Source organism: Salvelinus fontinalis, chromosome 39 (genome assembly GCF_029448725.1).
Source record: "Salvelinus fontinalis isolate EN_2023a chromosome 39, ASM2944872v1, whole genome shotgun sequence".
Classification (NCBI taxonomy): domain Eukaryota; kingdom Metazoa; phylum Chordata; class Actinopteri; order Salmoniformes; family Salmonidae; genus Salvelinus; species Salvelinus fontinalis.
This window is the reverse complement of record NC_074703.1, coordinates 20,745,764-20,762,217: the sequence shown is the minus strand read 5'-3', so window position 1 is coordinate 20,762,217 and position 16,454 is coordinate 20,745,764. Positions and strand designations below refer to the sequence as shown.

Genomic DNA, 16,454 nt, shown 5'->3' with positions numbered 1-16,454 from the left:
TCGTTCTAAAACTACTCGTGGGCCTCACTGGTTTTAAACCTTGTTCAGTCATGTTTGTTAACTCATTAGCTAGCAAGCTAACAGCCTGTTAACTTTACCAGTACATCCAAACATTTGGATGCACAGAAAGGACAAGGGATAGCTTCTTCAGGAGATCAATGATCATAGCAATGAACCATCATCACAAACTCACTCTTAACGAGCCCGTGTACAATTGTCAATATAATGCATCTCAATTGGAAAATACTGTTTTTACATCATGTTAAAAACCTCAGTCTACAAATGACTTTTTAATTTCAGTGACAGTTAATTGTAACAACATTTTAGGTTTTTATAATCAACAAATGTATTTACAAGGCTCCATATTTGTTTCTAGGGTACAACATACAGGCTATATCTCAATAGATTTTTTTGTAAATCTTATTTTCTGGTGCTTCTAAATTTTGTGTTGTGCTTCTAACTTTTTACAGTTTGGAGCACCAGTGCTACCAATGATTACACACATGCAAACACCCTCCTTGTCCTCTCCTCTCTCAGAACACCTGAGGAGAAGGTACAATTTCTCTCTCTTCAGCCCCTCAACTAGCCCTCCTCTTAATCAGTGTAGTGGCCCCTCCACTCCAAAACCACACTGCTCGGCAAAAGCGGCCTTGCTCTCTATTTCACCTGCATTGATGGGAATCAATAGATAGACTCTGACATTATTACAAGAATATATAGGGATCAGGAGAGTGAAATGGCAAACAAGAGGAGTCTGTATTTATGCAACACAAGAAAAACATCACATCCGCCCGCAGTGGAACGGGATCAATTGGGCTGAGAGGAATATTTTGGCATGGAATTTAGATTTTGTCAGAAGAGGATTTTATTGTCGGTGTTTGTTGTCTCCTTGCGGACCGGGTGGAATGATATGACTTATAAAATGGGGCAGTTGGGAAGATTAAATGTATCCTGTCCTCCACTTGAACAAACTGCTTCCAAGATATGTGTAGCACTCAACAGGCAGAATAACTATTTTGTAATGGCAATACAGAGAGTAAATATATTATATTTTGTTCTCAGGACTCCGTATGTTGCAGATGACTCATTGGATAGATCATCTTGCAGAATTTCTATCAGGATTCAATTCCAGAATTTGGATTTTCTTGGTTGTGATGGGTCTCATTTGGATTATCCTTCTCGAGAGGTGACCATCAGGAGTAGAGATTGAGGATTGACGAATAAGGACAGCGATTGTGTTGGTCGGAAAGACTCAGATTGTATCAATTTAAATGTAGGATTTCAATACTGGCCCAGACCTTGAGAACTGAAATGACTGAAATCGAGTTTGTTTATTTTTCTTTTATTCTCGGTCTTATTCTCTCCCAGTGTACTGGCTACTCCTTGTGTGTGATCCAGGAAGAAATAGAACAACTAACACTGACTTTAGGGAACAGAGGGGAACCAGACACACAAGCCAAGACACACATATCAAACCCCTGAGTCGACGAAGGAGCTCGGTGAGAGGTGTATGTGGTGGGGGATTACATGTCATGATGTCAGGTCCTTCTGCTCATTATTAGACACACATACACACGCACACACATGCACACGTCAAGGGGATCAGAGAAACAGCGATAGAATTGGCTTGGGGGGAATAGGAAAAATGTGTTACATTCACGGCATACTGTCACTGCTGACAAAAGGAACGTCAAAGGTAACTTGGAATCCACAAGAACATAAGAGAGATTTCCCTGACGTATCCATGCCAAAGCATTAGATACTGTGAAGCATAAGGTATAAGAAATGATTCACTGACATGACATCACTGAGCTCTTCCAGCAATCTCTCTGATAAAAACAACGCAATCACAACCCTTACTATATGCTTGGAAAATGTACTGGTTAGTTTGAATGTTTCAATCTGCAATGTATCTTCAGTATCGGTGATAGTATAGGCCTATTTCAGTGGCTAATATGTCCAACTCTGGTCTACACACCATCTGTTTCCCCACATACATGACCACACACTGTAAAAGATCAATCCAGACTAGTTCTCAACTATGTAAAAAGTTCTTACCGTCCACACAGGCTGGCATGGCTCTTGTCGTCCCAGCGATCTGTCCCTTCTTACAGGCGCACCGTGCAGTCTGTCTGGCGATGGTCCGTCTGGGCTGACTGCTGTCCCTGTCCAGCATCACAATCTCACATGTCCCCGCCGCCAGTTGACCTGGAAGTGACATCACATAGACAGGACATTATGTCAAAGTGGCAGAACATACTCTATTAGGGAAAAAGTAGAACCATACAGGGTTCTTCAATTTGTCCCCATAGGGGAACCCTTTTTTGTGCTAAGTAGAAACCTTTGCAGAGAGGGTTCTTCATAGAACCCCCTGTAAATGGTTCTATCAAGAAACTTCTATGAAGTGTTCTGCCTAGAAGCATCTATAAAGGGTTCTGCCAAGAACACTTTTATCCTCTAAAGGTTCTTCCTAGAAACCTCTATGAATAGTTCCAACATTATTAACAAAATCTAACTCTTTATGACAATACATTATATTACATACATTACATACAGTAAGGACTTTCTTTGAGGGCCAAGTTATACCCTAAAGGCGCCCGCAGAATTCGGCTATGCGAAGTAAATGTCTGTGCCTCTTAAAAGACCCTTGCTTGAAACACGAGACAAAAGCAGCGATATTACTGTCCGTCCCTCTTGAGTTGCCGTGGCAACAACCTAGCCAGTATACACTTCCTCAAAATAGTCTGTATTAATCTAAGCTAAATCATGAAATCTGTCATTCATTTAGATGTTTTTGCCAAGGAGGTCTTAGCCGTGCAATTTTACATCTAACTAAGATGTTTGGTGCAGTATTTCTCAAGTGAAAAAAGGAACTTGTCATCTCTTGTTGAATGAAAACAAACCCTTCATTGAAGAATCCCATCCAAAGTTCCCACTCCTACTAAGAGTAGTACTGTTGACCAATCAACGACGAAGGGGCTACCAAACCTCGACTTGCCTCAAGAACAAAATGTACAGTATCAGTCAAAAGTTGGGACACACCTACCTATTTTTACTATTTTCTACATTGTAGAATAGTGAAGACATCAACACTATGAAATAACACATATGGAATCATATAGTAACCAAAAAATATTTATTTTGTATTATTCATATAATATTATTATTTATTAGCCACCCTTCGACTTGATCAGCTCTCCTCTGTCCTCTCTCGCCTCCTTTGGAAAAAGTTCAAAGGTAATCGAGGAGAGTCAGTGGGGAGAACGTGGATGAAAATTTGCTTATTGGAAATGAAACTCTCTTTCTCCACTCGTACGTCAACAGGCAGACTATGCTTACAGGGGTGGATCCCAAAAGAAATGTGTAAAGTGATAAAAAAAAAAAATTTAGTTCGATTTGAAGACATTTTATAGATAAAAACAACATGCTACATATCGTCTTAAACGCGTGCATGATTTTCTCCTCTGTGAAAAAACAAAAGCTGATTCAAAGTAGTGATGTTACGTTTGATACCGGAGATCCGAGACGTGTCGAAATCGCTAAGCAGTTTACTTCAAAGCGGTGTGCCGATGCCTGTATCACTTTATCAGAAACACGTGAACAATGACGTCCGAAGCTTCGTTTCATCGAACAACCACCTGATTGGTTTGGTAGAAGACAAAAAGGCTACGCTATGCATGCTTTCCGGCGTGTGGGACGTCATCTATAATAATTTGGCAGCTCTCAACCACTTATCGGTTTCCGGGTCACGGAGGAGAGAGGGTGGAGGACAGACTTTTCCCCAAATGAGAAAAGGCCCTGGTTTACAGGCAACATCAGGGGCATATTCATTATGGAAACCATTTAAAAAGTAATTAAAGCTTCCTCGCTGTTTCATTCCATTTGATTCCGTTTAATAAACATTTTGCAACAGAATTGGCCAAATGAATACACCCCAGCAACCCCAGTCCTGCAAACAACATTATGCTAGCCTGCAAAGTGTGGTATACCTGCAGAGAGAGATTATTCAACAACTGCAACCTTTAATCACTCACAATCTGCGTTCAGGAGTACTGTCAGGGTTAGAGACTAACTGTTTTCGAGACTACCTAAATCATCTAAACTGGAACAACCATCTCAGTAACGGGTGCAATAAATCCAATTACTAACAGATTGGATTAGTTTAGAAAAATGTATGTTATTTATCATTGTATAGAATACGATTAATCAACCAATATATGTACATACAAAACATATTTTGAAAGAAACAATTCTGAAAATCAACATGCAATCGAACATGCTGGGAAAAATTATAAAGATGGGAGTGGTTTTCAGAGTTTTACGCTACACCGAGTAGAAATTGCACAATCACACTCAACTCTGGTTATTAAAACCAACAGTGGGGTTATTTTACACCACTGAGTGTTGTTCATTTAACTCAACACTAAAAAGATTTCACAGAAAAATCGACACAACGTAAAACTGGCCAATTTGCTGTGTACCATAAAATACACTGCTGGTTCACTCATACTCCCTTCGATTTTCCTACTCTCTGCTCCATGAAATTACAGAAAATACTAATTTGAAAGACAGAAATCATGGCAAGATATCCACTACATCAGTACTGTATACGTAAAATGATTAAGGGAATAGCAGATACATGCACAAATATTCCCATATAAACTCAAAAAAAAAGAAAAAAAAAGAAAAAAAAGAAACGTCCTCTCACTGTCAACTGCGTTTATTTTCAGCAAACTTAACGTGCAAATATTTGTATAAACATAACAAGAATCAACAACTGAGACACAAACTGAACAAGTTCAATAGACATGTGACTAACAAATGGAATAATGTGTCCCTGAACAAAGGTATTTGGGGTGACAACCAGCTGCATTAAGTACTGCAGTGCATGTCCTCCTCATGGACTGCACCAGATTTGCCAGTTCTTTCTGTGAGATGTTACCTCACTCTTCCACCAAGGCACCTGCAAGTTCCTGGACATTTCTGGGGGGAATGGCCCTAGCCCTCACCCTCCGATCCAACAGGTCCTAGACGTGCTCAATGGGATTAAGACCCGGGCTCTTCGCTGGCCAGAGTCAGTAGAAAGGCATCTTTAGTGTCCTAAGTTTTCATAACTGTGACCTTAATTGCCTACCGTCTGTAAGCTGTTAGTGTCTTAACAACCGTTCTAAAGGTGCATGTTCATTACTTGTTTATGGTTCATTGAACACGCATGGGAAACAGTGTTTAAACCCTTTACAATGAAGATCTGTGAAGGTATTTGCATTTTTACGAATTATCTTTGAAAGACATGGTCCTGAAAAAGCGACATTTCTTTTTTTGCTGAGTTTAGGTACAGTTTAAAATACTCACACCTTCCAATACTCACACACAACTTTTTTTAACTTATCAGATTACTCAAACTCCTGATGTTAAAGTTTAAAACTGAGGTAAACTCTAATGCTCATACACCATTTAAAAGCGTATCCAAATTCAGAAGGGTTCTATATAGAACTCGTCTTGCCTTCCAAAGAATCCTTCTTGCCTTCCAAATAATCATCAAAGACCCTTTTCTTCCTAAAACAGTTCTTAGGATGTTTAAGGTTCTAGAACCCTTTGCCTTACAAAGAAACTCCCAACTAACATCACCACATTGGCCCCATGTAGGTATTTGGTGGGCAAGGTGTTTGGGGGCTAAACCCCACAAATATTTGGGTGCGTGATAGTAACAACTGTGTTGTCTATCTGATACAATGTAAGGGGCAGCCGATCCAAAAGAGTTGGCTTACTTCAGGCGAAGTGAGGGCTGCCCTTGGGGCCAATGTTGGGCCGATGAGCAAAGGCATATTGGCCCAATGTTGGCAACCTACATGGGTCCAATGTTTTAACCCGCATTGGGACCACATAGTGCCAATGTGGGTATGTTTGCTGGGAAAATATGGGTTTATTTGGGCTTATTTAGGCAAAATGACCAGATATGGGATGCCAACACTGGGCCCACACTGAGCCAATGTGGAGCCGATAAGAAAAGGCACATCTGCCAACATCTGCCAATATTTTAACCTGCATTGTGCCCACGGCATACCAATGTAGACATGTTTGCTGTGCCTCGTTCCCCAAAAAATAATTCTTCAGATGAAAAGGATTCTTGGTAGAACCCTTTCCCTCCGCAAATAATCATTTTGGAAGCGTGTAAGCACATAAACATCGCATAAGTGTGTGTAGTATTGTTCTATGAGGAAAAGCATGGTCTTGGTCGCAAATGGGTCCTTCCAAACGGACAATCACCCCAAGCATACTTCCAAAGTTGGGGCAAAATGGTTTAAGGACAACAAAGTCAAGGTATTGGAGTGGCCATCACAAAGTCCTGACCTCAATCCTATGGAAAGTTTTGTGGTCAGAACTGAAAAAGTGTGTGCGAGCAAGGAGGCCTAACAAACCTGATTCGGTTACATGAGCTCTGTCAGGAGGAATGGGCCAAAATTCTCCCAATTTATTGTGGGAAGCTTGTGGAAGGCTACCCGAAACCTTTGACCCAAGTTAAACCATTTAAAGGCAATGCTACCAAATACTAATTGAGTTTATGTAAACTTCTGACCCACTGGGAATGTGATGAAAAAAATTAAAGATGAAATATATCATTCTCTACTATTATTCTGACATTTCACATTCTTAAAATAAAGTGCTGATCCTAACTGACCTAAGACAGGGAATTTTTACTGGGATTAAATGTCAGTAATTGTGGAAAAACTGAGTTTAAATGTATTTGGCTAAGGTATATGTAAACTTCTGACTTACACTGTATATATTTTTATATATATATATATATATATATATATATATATATATATATATATATATATATATATATATATATATATATATATATATATATATATACACAATCCTGTGTGACTCCCTCCCCTTGCTGCTCACACCCATTAACCCCGGACTATGTTGGGAGCCCCAGGTCTCATCCGGCGAGGGTTATCAGGGCCAGGAATTGGTAATTGTGATTGGCAACAGGGTCAGAGGTGTGATTTAATCTGGCCCTTAGTCACCACAGAAACATAATTAACTACCGGGTCACTCTCAGGGTAATAGTGATCCATCAAGAACGCGGTGCTATAATGCTGTTGAGACGAATTTGCAGTGGAATGGTGTGCCGATAGGGGTTGCCTATTACTTTAAATGCAGAACGTGTGTGTGTGTGTGTGTGCGTGCGTGCGTGCGTACACTACTTTAGCACACACTAGGATGTACAGTGTATGTGTCTTTTCACTTCCAAATGTAACTTCCAAATCTTTCAGGATGAATGAGAAAAAATTGAGAAAAAAAGATATATATATATATATATAACAGCATGAACACTTTGTACATGTGGCTCACTTGTGTATGCTTTAGCCTGTGCATCTGTCAAGGTAGAGAGGTAAACAAACCCATACTGTGTTACAGCATGTTACAAAGAGGACACTAGGTAGTTTACTTAACCCCCATATCAAAATAAACTACAAAAGAATTATATTTTGAAATGTATTTCAGTAAAATACATAAAATCTTGTATTTTTATATGATGAAATACATTTCCAAATAGCCGCCCCGAACAGCGACAACATTCTTAGTAACGGTTACAGAAGCGTTTAACTTTTTATGACTGTGATATGTTGTTGTTTATCTATCTTAGTTTAATACAAGATAGACTGCTCAATGACCAAAATGTATATGTGAAAATGAACATGCCAAAATGAACTGCAAAGCACACTGGTTATTATTATTGGCCTTGTTTGTAGGGTGGAGCTCATTGGACTAATACTTGTTCATATTTACATATGCATTTATATTTAGTTCATTTAGCAGACACTTTTATCACGCGATAGTGCCATCAGACTCCTGATACCAATGCGTGTGAAAGTGGGCCAGAAAATTGTGAACGGTTGAAAAAAATGGTACAGAAAAGTATTTTGTATATTTATAAATACAAATTTACAACTCAAAAGTACCTTCCTACAAAATACACTATTTAAACAAAAGTATGTGGACGACGCTTCAAATTACTGGATTCGGCTGTTTCAGCCACACCCGTTTCTGACAGGTGACAAACATTGGCAGGAGAATGGCCTTACTGAAGACCTCATTGACACCGTCACAGGATGCCACTTTTGCAACAAGTCAGTTCGTCAAATTTCTGCCCTGCTAGAGCTGTTATTGCGAAGTGGAAACATCAAGAAACAACAACGGCTGAGCTGCGAAGTGGTAGGTCACACAAGCTCACAGAACGGGACAGCCGAGTGCTGTAGTTCGTAAAAATCAACTGTCCTCGGTTGTAACACTCACTACTGAGATCCAAACTGCCTCTGGAAGCATCGTCAGCACAAAAACTGTTAATCGGGAGCTTCATGAAATGGGTTTCCATGGCCGAGCGGCCGGACACAAGCCTAAGATTACCATGCGCAAAGCAAAGCATTGGCCTAAAGCTCGCTTGCCATTGGACTCTGGAGCAGTGGAAACGTGGTCTCTGGAGTGATGAATTACGCTTCACCATCTGGCAGTCCGACGGACGAACCTGGGTTTGGCGGATGCCAGGAGAACGCTACCTGCCCAAATGCATAGTGCCAACTGTAAAGTTTGGTGGAGGAGGAATAATGGTCTGGGACTGTTTTTCATGGTTTGGACTAGGCCCCTAAATATCAGTTTAAGTTAACACTACAGCATTCTAGACAATTCCGCGCTTCCAACTTTGTGGCAACAGTTTAGAGAAAGCCCTTTCCTGTTTCAGCATGACAATTCCCCTGTGCACAAAGCGAAGTCCATACAGAAATGGTTTGTCGAGATCGGTGTCATAGAACTTGACAGGCCTGCACAGCACCCTGACCTCAACCCCATCAAATACCGCTGGGATGAATTGGAACTTTGACTGCAAGCCAGGCCTAATCGCCCAACATCTAGCAGTAAGCCTTCGCAAAAGAGCGGAGACTGTTATTGCAACAAAATGGAGAACAAAGCCACATTAATGCCTGTGGTTTTGGAATGAGATGCTCAACAAGCAAACGTCCACATACTTCTTGCCATGTAGTGTATCACATGGTACAGGACTCTCACTAACAGGTGCAACAAGTATAGCACTTACAAGGCACGCCTTAAAATATGTTAATGAGACAGCGATTCTTTCCCCTCCCACAATATTTCTCCACGATGCGCCATAATTTACAGTCTGCTGCAGTAAATATATTGCTGCAGTAAATATATAACAGAACAGCAATATAGTACTTCATTGTTGAATGGTATTGAAAATCAGCAATTACTAAGAGTGAATATTTCATTGGGCCTATATATTACAGCATACAAACTGATATTTGACGTTTATACAACTTGCACTTCAGGCATTACAGGCTTCTAAACTGACAGCGACAATAGGGCAAAACATGCCACAGATCTGCTCCCTATATGCATGTGATTGCTGGAGCACTGCAACCACATGTCATTTAAATTGGTACAGCACTTTCACTAACGGGTGGGACAAAAAGAGCCTCTTACAAGACATGTCTCGAAATGTGTTAATGAGTGAGAAACAACAACACCCTATACTTGCTAGCGATCAAAAGGTTTTTGGGCGCTCCAAAAATGCAGTATGGTACTGTGTTTTGCAATTAGCCATTCGGGTACAGTAGTGACTCGGGACAAGGATTGTAGAATTCCTAAAATACATTCTCACTCACGGGTGCAAACAATACAGCCAATTACAAGGCATGCCTTAAATTATGTTAATGAGCCAGTGACTGTCCCGCCCACAACATATACCCACAATGCACCGTAATTCATACTGTAAAACACATTTATGGTATTTTACTGTGCATTCAACAGTGTTTTACTGTAAAACTTACATGAACGGTCTTAGTGTGCTGTAAAACAAATGTACGTTATTTTACTGTGCATTCTACAGTAATCTACTGTATTCAGTTTATACAGTATCATACTGTTGAAAATTACAAATACATCTAACAGTTCCCACCTTATAAGAGCCAAAAGCTACAAATGTAGTTCTCTCTCTTTGTAAAGACAGGAGGAAAAGATCCCACCAGCACATACCTGTATCTTTAATGATAAATTGATGTAGATCTGCAGAGACAGAACACAGGGCTGTGATGTCTTGTGTTACGTTGTGATGGTTTTTGATGGTGTTGTGACTTCCGCTGTCTTTGCACCACGTCATAATGTATGATGAGGGGTTTTTAATCTCTGACTGTGTCATTCCCAGCAGGAGCCTATGACTAAAGAACAACGTGAGAGCTCAAGATTTCAATTAATCCTCCCCCTTCTCCTCCTCTTCTTTCTTCTGCCTCTCTCACTTGTCTACCTCTGCTCTTAATCACGTTTCACTTAGCTTCCTCTTCATCCCTGTCTCTTTATTCTCCCTCTCTCATTTGTCTTCCTCTGTTCTTCATCAGACGTTTCACTTAACTTCCTCCTCTTTCTTCTCCCCCTTCCTCTTCTTTTCCTCTGCTCTACTCTTCATCCCAGGTTTCTCTTAACTCTCTTCTCCTATTTCACCTCCCTCTCTCCCTTGTCTTCCTCTGCTCTTCATCACACGTTTCACTTCAGTCCCTCACCTCCTCCCCATCTCAGACTTTCCATGTATTAATCTCCTTTCCTCTCTCCCCCTTCTCTTCATCACATGTTACACTTAACACCCTTCCTCCCCCTCCTACCCCTCCTCCCCATCCTTTTCCTCCTCCCTGCCTCTGCAGATGATGCAGGATAATGACTTGTCATGTGTGTGTTGCATCAGGCACAGCGGCAGAGTTAGTTTTATTTTTACACTCTTGTACAAAGGAGCCACTCACTGCCTCTCCCTCTGTCAGAGCCCCCTGTGAAATAATAATGTATTTCTTCACTGAAGCTGAGAACATTTCCGTGCCCACCATTGTCTCATTATATATAATATGTGGATCACTTTGGAGCTGGAGCACATTGTGTCATAGAGGCAAAAAGAGCAAGAGTGACTTTTTTATGAATGTCTACAGCTGCTTTTAGCTAGACAAAGTACCTCTCCAGTCTTACTCCACTGTCGTACTGTTAATGATTGGTAATCTACAGTCCAAATGGATTCCTTTGTATACCGGTGATGGGTGTGAAGAATATATCTTGTGTTGCATCCATCTCAGGGATTTGTATTAATAGAATGGTGTGCATTCCACAAACATCTCTAACATCTCTCAAGAACGGATGTCACATACAGTCACATATACTGAGACACATTGTTAAAATGGTTGAACAAAACGAACATGTTAGCCTGATTGATGCATGATTTTTCTGTCCTGTTGTCATCTGGGCAGGCGAGACGGCTGATTTTAAAATGTATGTGTCCGGCCCTTCAGCGAAATGAAACCTCCATCAACAACATAGAAGATGGATTATCTTGGCCAGGCATACAACTTAATACACAGCGAGATTATTGACATGCTCCTTTCCGCTATTATTTCTTTGTGCGGTCCCAGAAACACATTAGGATTGCCCTTTTGTACCAGGTCGTTTGACAAACGTCCATTGCAGCAGTGAGTATACAAGGCCAGAATGCGTGATTGATTTTACGTTCATGTCAACGCCTTTGGGCCTCTTTTATATATATATATATATATATATATATATTTTTTTTTTAAATGTAACCTTTATATAACTAGGCAAGTCAGTTAAGAACAAATTCTTATTTACAATGACGGCCTACCAGAGAACAATAGGTTAACTGCTTTATTCAGTGGCAGAACGGCAGATTTTTACATTCACTGTGTGCGTCTTTAAGTGAGAATCTGATTAATCAAATAGTTGCTATTTATAAGTCGAGTGGTTCGTGTTTTTATTTTTCTGCCAGGAAAATGTAAAAAAAAAGGTCATAAAAAAACAGAAAATTACATGGTTTCAAAGTTATTTATAGTACTCAGTCAGTATGTATTCCGTCGTTTTACATTCCCGTTACAGTATATTTCCAGTTTCCATTCCATTCAACTCAAATGTAAATTACGATTCCATTCAGATGCGACTTAGGAAAAAAATAGAAGCAAAGAAACATTATTTTGCTAATTACCACTTCCAGTCTTGGCATCTCGTGCTGCATGTAGCCCTCGTGGCGGTATTTTAGTAGAGTTCAAACTAGATAACGATCCACTGGAGTACAGCATCACCCCCCCCCAACATTACAATGCCTAAAAAAAAGAACTACTCTGAGCCACTCAGCAACAAAATAACAATGTGTTCCAGTGCAGATAAGGCAACTCCAGTGACTTTCAATCTTTACTGTATGGGAAGAGCTCTCAGTATCTGCAAGTACAGGCACTATATAGCCAGAGAGGAGAGATCACAGAGGGCTAGTAGCACTACTCTGCATCATCCTCACCCTGACCCAGTCAACGGCCAACCAGACAGGGCAGAACAGAACACATTCATGCAGTACAGCCCAAGATAAGTCATTTCTACAACGTCTTGGCAATACTTGTGATGAGCAATCCATCACCCACGCACTCAACTACATTATGCCAAAATACATAATGTCCTTCAGGGAACTGTGGCAAGAACTGTAATTAAAGTTAAAGTGTATCACCATCTAGTCTTAGCCTTGCTAGGTAGACAGTATGCACTGTAAGTCAGATTCCTGTGTAGGTTTCATTCTAACCATGGAGTTAGTTGTTATTCTTACCACTGTTGCCTTGGACACGACTTTAATTATTTTGGGAGTTTAGGCACACTTTGTGGTAAATGCAGGCAATAAATATAATTTGATTGATGTATCTTCAAACATAAGAATGGTGATGGTGTGAATGCAGTACACTCTTAGCAAAAAAAGGTACAGTGGTCCCTCAATTAAAGGGTTTGAGCTTATGCCGTGAACATTTGCGGTAGATGATGGCAGATTGTGGTGAATTGCGTCATTCTGTCGTTGCGCCACATTATCACAAGGGGGGCGATAGAACGCCGATCTATCGGTAGTCTAAACTGTGGCACAAATTGACTATCTTTTTCGTGAATTAATGGAGGTGTGAATGTTTCAGTCCGAGAGTCTCTCTTCTCTGTCACTGCATCAGGCAAAACAAAACAAAATTGCTGGAGGGTGGACCTGGAGTTGAGCGAGAACTTGGGTAAATGCAATGGCACAATTACACTTGACATGTGGACTGACGATTATCGAAAAATAGGCAAGTGGACTTTTGGTTTCTCTCCCTCTAAAAACAGAAATAAATCATTCTAAATAACAAACTATATGAAGTGAGTCTCTGAAACACAGTCCTTCTTTGCTGATGTGAAGAAGGAACTGAAAGTCCAGTTTATTTATTTATTTATTTTACCAGGTAAGTTGACTGAGAACACGTTCTCATTTGCAGCAACGACCTGGGGAATAGTTACAGGGGAGAGGAGGGGGATGAATGAGCCAATTGTAAACTGGGGATTATTAGGTGACCGTGATGGTTTGAGGGCCAGATTGGGAATTTAGCCAGGACACCGGGGTTAACACCCCTACTCTTACGATAAGTGCCATGGGATCTTTAATGACCTCAGAGAGTCAGGACACCCGTTTAACGTCCCATCCGAAAGACGGCACCCTACACAGGGCAGTGTCCCCAATCACTGCCCTGGGGCATTGGGATATTTTTTAGACCAGAGGAAAGAGTGCCTCCTACTGGCCCTCCAACACCACTTCCAGCAGCATCTGGTCTCCCATCCAGGGCCTGACCAGGACCAACCCTGCTTAGCTTCAGAAGCAAGCCAGTAGTGGTATGCAGGGTGGTATGCTGCTGGCAAGTGAGGATAGGGAGGGGAAAAAGTTGCCAATATTTTCAAGACCTGAGATACTTCGTTTATTTAGGCGATTTAATATATCACTTTAGGCTTGGCCTATTTAGTAGGCTATTTCGCAGCATAAAGCTATATTTGTCAGCATAAAGCTGAGTGACTCACTTGTTGCTTTGGATCAAAAATAAATAAGTACCAACATTCTTTCTGATAGTCTAATAAAGAAATGTTTTGACCAAGTTAATTTGCTCATGTTGTTCGTGTTCAATTATTTGTGACATTGTGGTTAATAAAATGAAGTAAAACGAAATAAATCAAGTCAATCATATTCATAATAATGAAATGTGTTTTGAAAACTTGTCACTGTTCCTTATTAAATTTTTTTAAAATATTTTATTTGATCTTTCTGAATAATACAAAACAAACAATAACTACATCACACCTGCCCAGACCCTCCTGCTCACACCCCCATCTCCAGCGCCCGCATCACTCTCCGCCACATGGCCTCAAACTGATCCATTTTGTTTCTCTCCGTCGCCCACACGAACCTTCAACATTTGGATAATAAACCATTTAATGGCTGACATTGGTTGATTTTAATACTTCTGACAGCCAAATTTCTAACTCCACCTGTAACATTTGGATGTTATAACATTCCCAGAAGGCATGGATTATTATAACCTAATGAAAAATGAACCTGGTAATCTCATTTAATTTACTACAGGCCTAAGACCTATGGGTTTAACCTTCTGAATGAATGATTATATTGAAGATAGAAGCTGCCTCTTAATGAGTTCCAAGAGCCGATTCATTACCCAACAAAATAATAATATTCATCTTTTCCTCCCTGCATTAATTAATTTGTCTGCATGTCTATTCAACATTTGGTTAAAAATATTTCTTCAAATTGCTGTGCAGGAAAAGGATGTTATCCACCGTGCCTGGTCGCAGGTTCACAGCTGGCTTCTCTCTGGAACCACACATCCATCTGAAGGTGACTCTTTATCCACCGTGCCTGGTCCCAGGCTCGCAGCTGGCTTCTCTCTAGAACCACACATCCATCTGAAGGTGACTCTTTATCCCTTGGAACCACACAAACACCAGGTGGAAAATAGGCCTCTTGAAGCAATAAAGGAAATGAACAAGTAGAACCATACATAGCTATTCAGTTTGTCCCCATAGGGGAACCATTTTTGTTTCTAGGTATAACCCTTTGAACCCTCTGTGTCGGGTACTCCATAGAACACCCCTGTAAATGGTTCTACCTAAAAGTCTCTATGAAGGGTTTTAGGCAGAAGTTTAAACTTTTGACGTCACATGCACAAGTACAAGTAAATGGCTTTCTTGCAAGCGCTAAACCCAACAATGCAGTAGTCAATAACCATGCACAAATAAAAATAACATAAGGTAGAGAACCTATGTAAGCATACTACATATATAGTCAGTCAGTTCTAGTACCATCTTTACAATGTGCAGGGATACTGGAGTGATAGAGGTAGATACAGTATGTACATGGTAAGGTGACTAGGCATCAGGATATATCCTAAAGAGTAGCAGCAGTGTCTGTGGTGATTGTATGTGAGTGGGTGTGCGTGTGTGTTTGGATTAGTTTAGAAAATGGTATGCTTTTGATTAATCAATCAATGTGCACCATTGTACATGGAAAATACATATTGAAACAAACAATTGTGAAAATCTACATGCAATAGAGCATGCTGGGAAATATGACTGTTGATTGTGATTGCCTGCGTTGTTGGGAAAGGGCTCATTAGTAAACATTTCACGGTAAAGTCTACACCTGTTGTATTCGCATGTGACAAATCAAATTTGATGCGCGCTGTTTTGACTCTGTGTAGATAGAAACAATCACACACAACTCTTTTACACCACTGAGTGTTAAGTTAATCTAACTCCTGAATCAACACTAACAATATTACACTGAAAAATCAACACAACGTAAAACTGGCCAATTTGCTGTGTCCCATACAACACACAGCTGGTTCACTCATACTCCCTTCTATTCTCCTACTCTCTGCTCAATAAAATCACAGACAATACTCATTTGGAAGACAGAAATCATGGCAAAGATATCAACGACATCAGTACTGTATACGTAAAATGATTAAGGGAATAGCAGACACATGCACAAATATTTCCCTGTACTGTAGGTACAGTTTAAAACATTCTCACACCTATTCTAAAAAGAAATAATGTATCAGATTACTCAAACTCCTGATGTTAAAATGTAAACACTGAGGTAAACTCTAATGCTCAGGCACTATTTGAAAGAATAAAAATAAAATAAATAAGCTTATTCAGATTTCAAAGAGTTCTATGTAGAACCGTTCTTGCCTTCCAAAGAATCATCTTCCAAAAAACGGTTCTTAGGATTTTAAAGGTTCTAGGTAAAACCCGTTGTCTTGCAAAGAACTCTCCCGTGTGGCTCAGTTGGTAGAGCATGGCGCTTGCAACGCCAGGGTTGTGGGTTCAATTCCCACGGGGGGACCAGGGTTCAATTCCCACGGGGGGACCATGATGAATATGTATGAACTTTCCAATTTGTAAGTCGCTCTGGATAAGAGCGTCTGCTAAATGACTTAAATGTAAATGTAAACTCTCGTTATCTAAAAACGTTTTTTTTTTTTTTTTTGAAAACGGTTCTTGGTAAAAACCTTATCAAGCCGCAAGGAACCCTT

At 40.3% G+C, this 16,454-nt stretch overlaps 1 protein-coding gene across 3 annotated transcripts in view; it reads right to left on the bottom strand.

The window, feature by feature from the left end:
* Positions 1-16,454, bottom strand: part of tafa5a (TAFA chemokine like family member 5a) — a 178,924-nt gene that overhangs the window by 71,924 nt on the left and 90,546 nt on the right. For all 3 annotated transcript variants that reach the window (XM_055905937.1, XM_055905940.1, XM_055905938.1), the window contains exon 2: positions 2,059-2,208. In XM_055905937.1, coding sequence (XP_055761912.1) covers positions 2,059-2,208 — 150 coding nt within the window. The remainder of the gene's footprint in view (positions 1-2,058; positions 2,209-16,454) is intronic.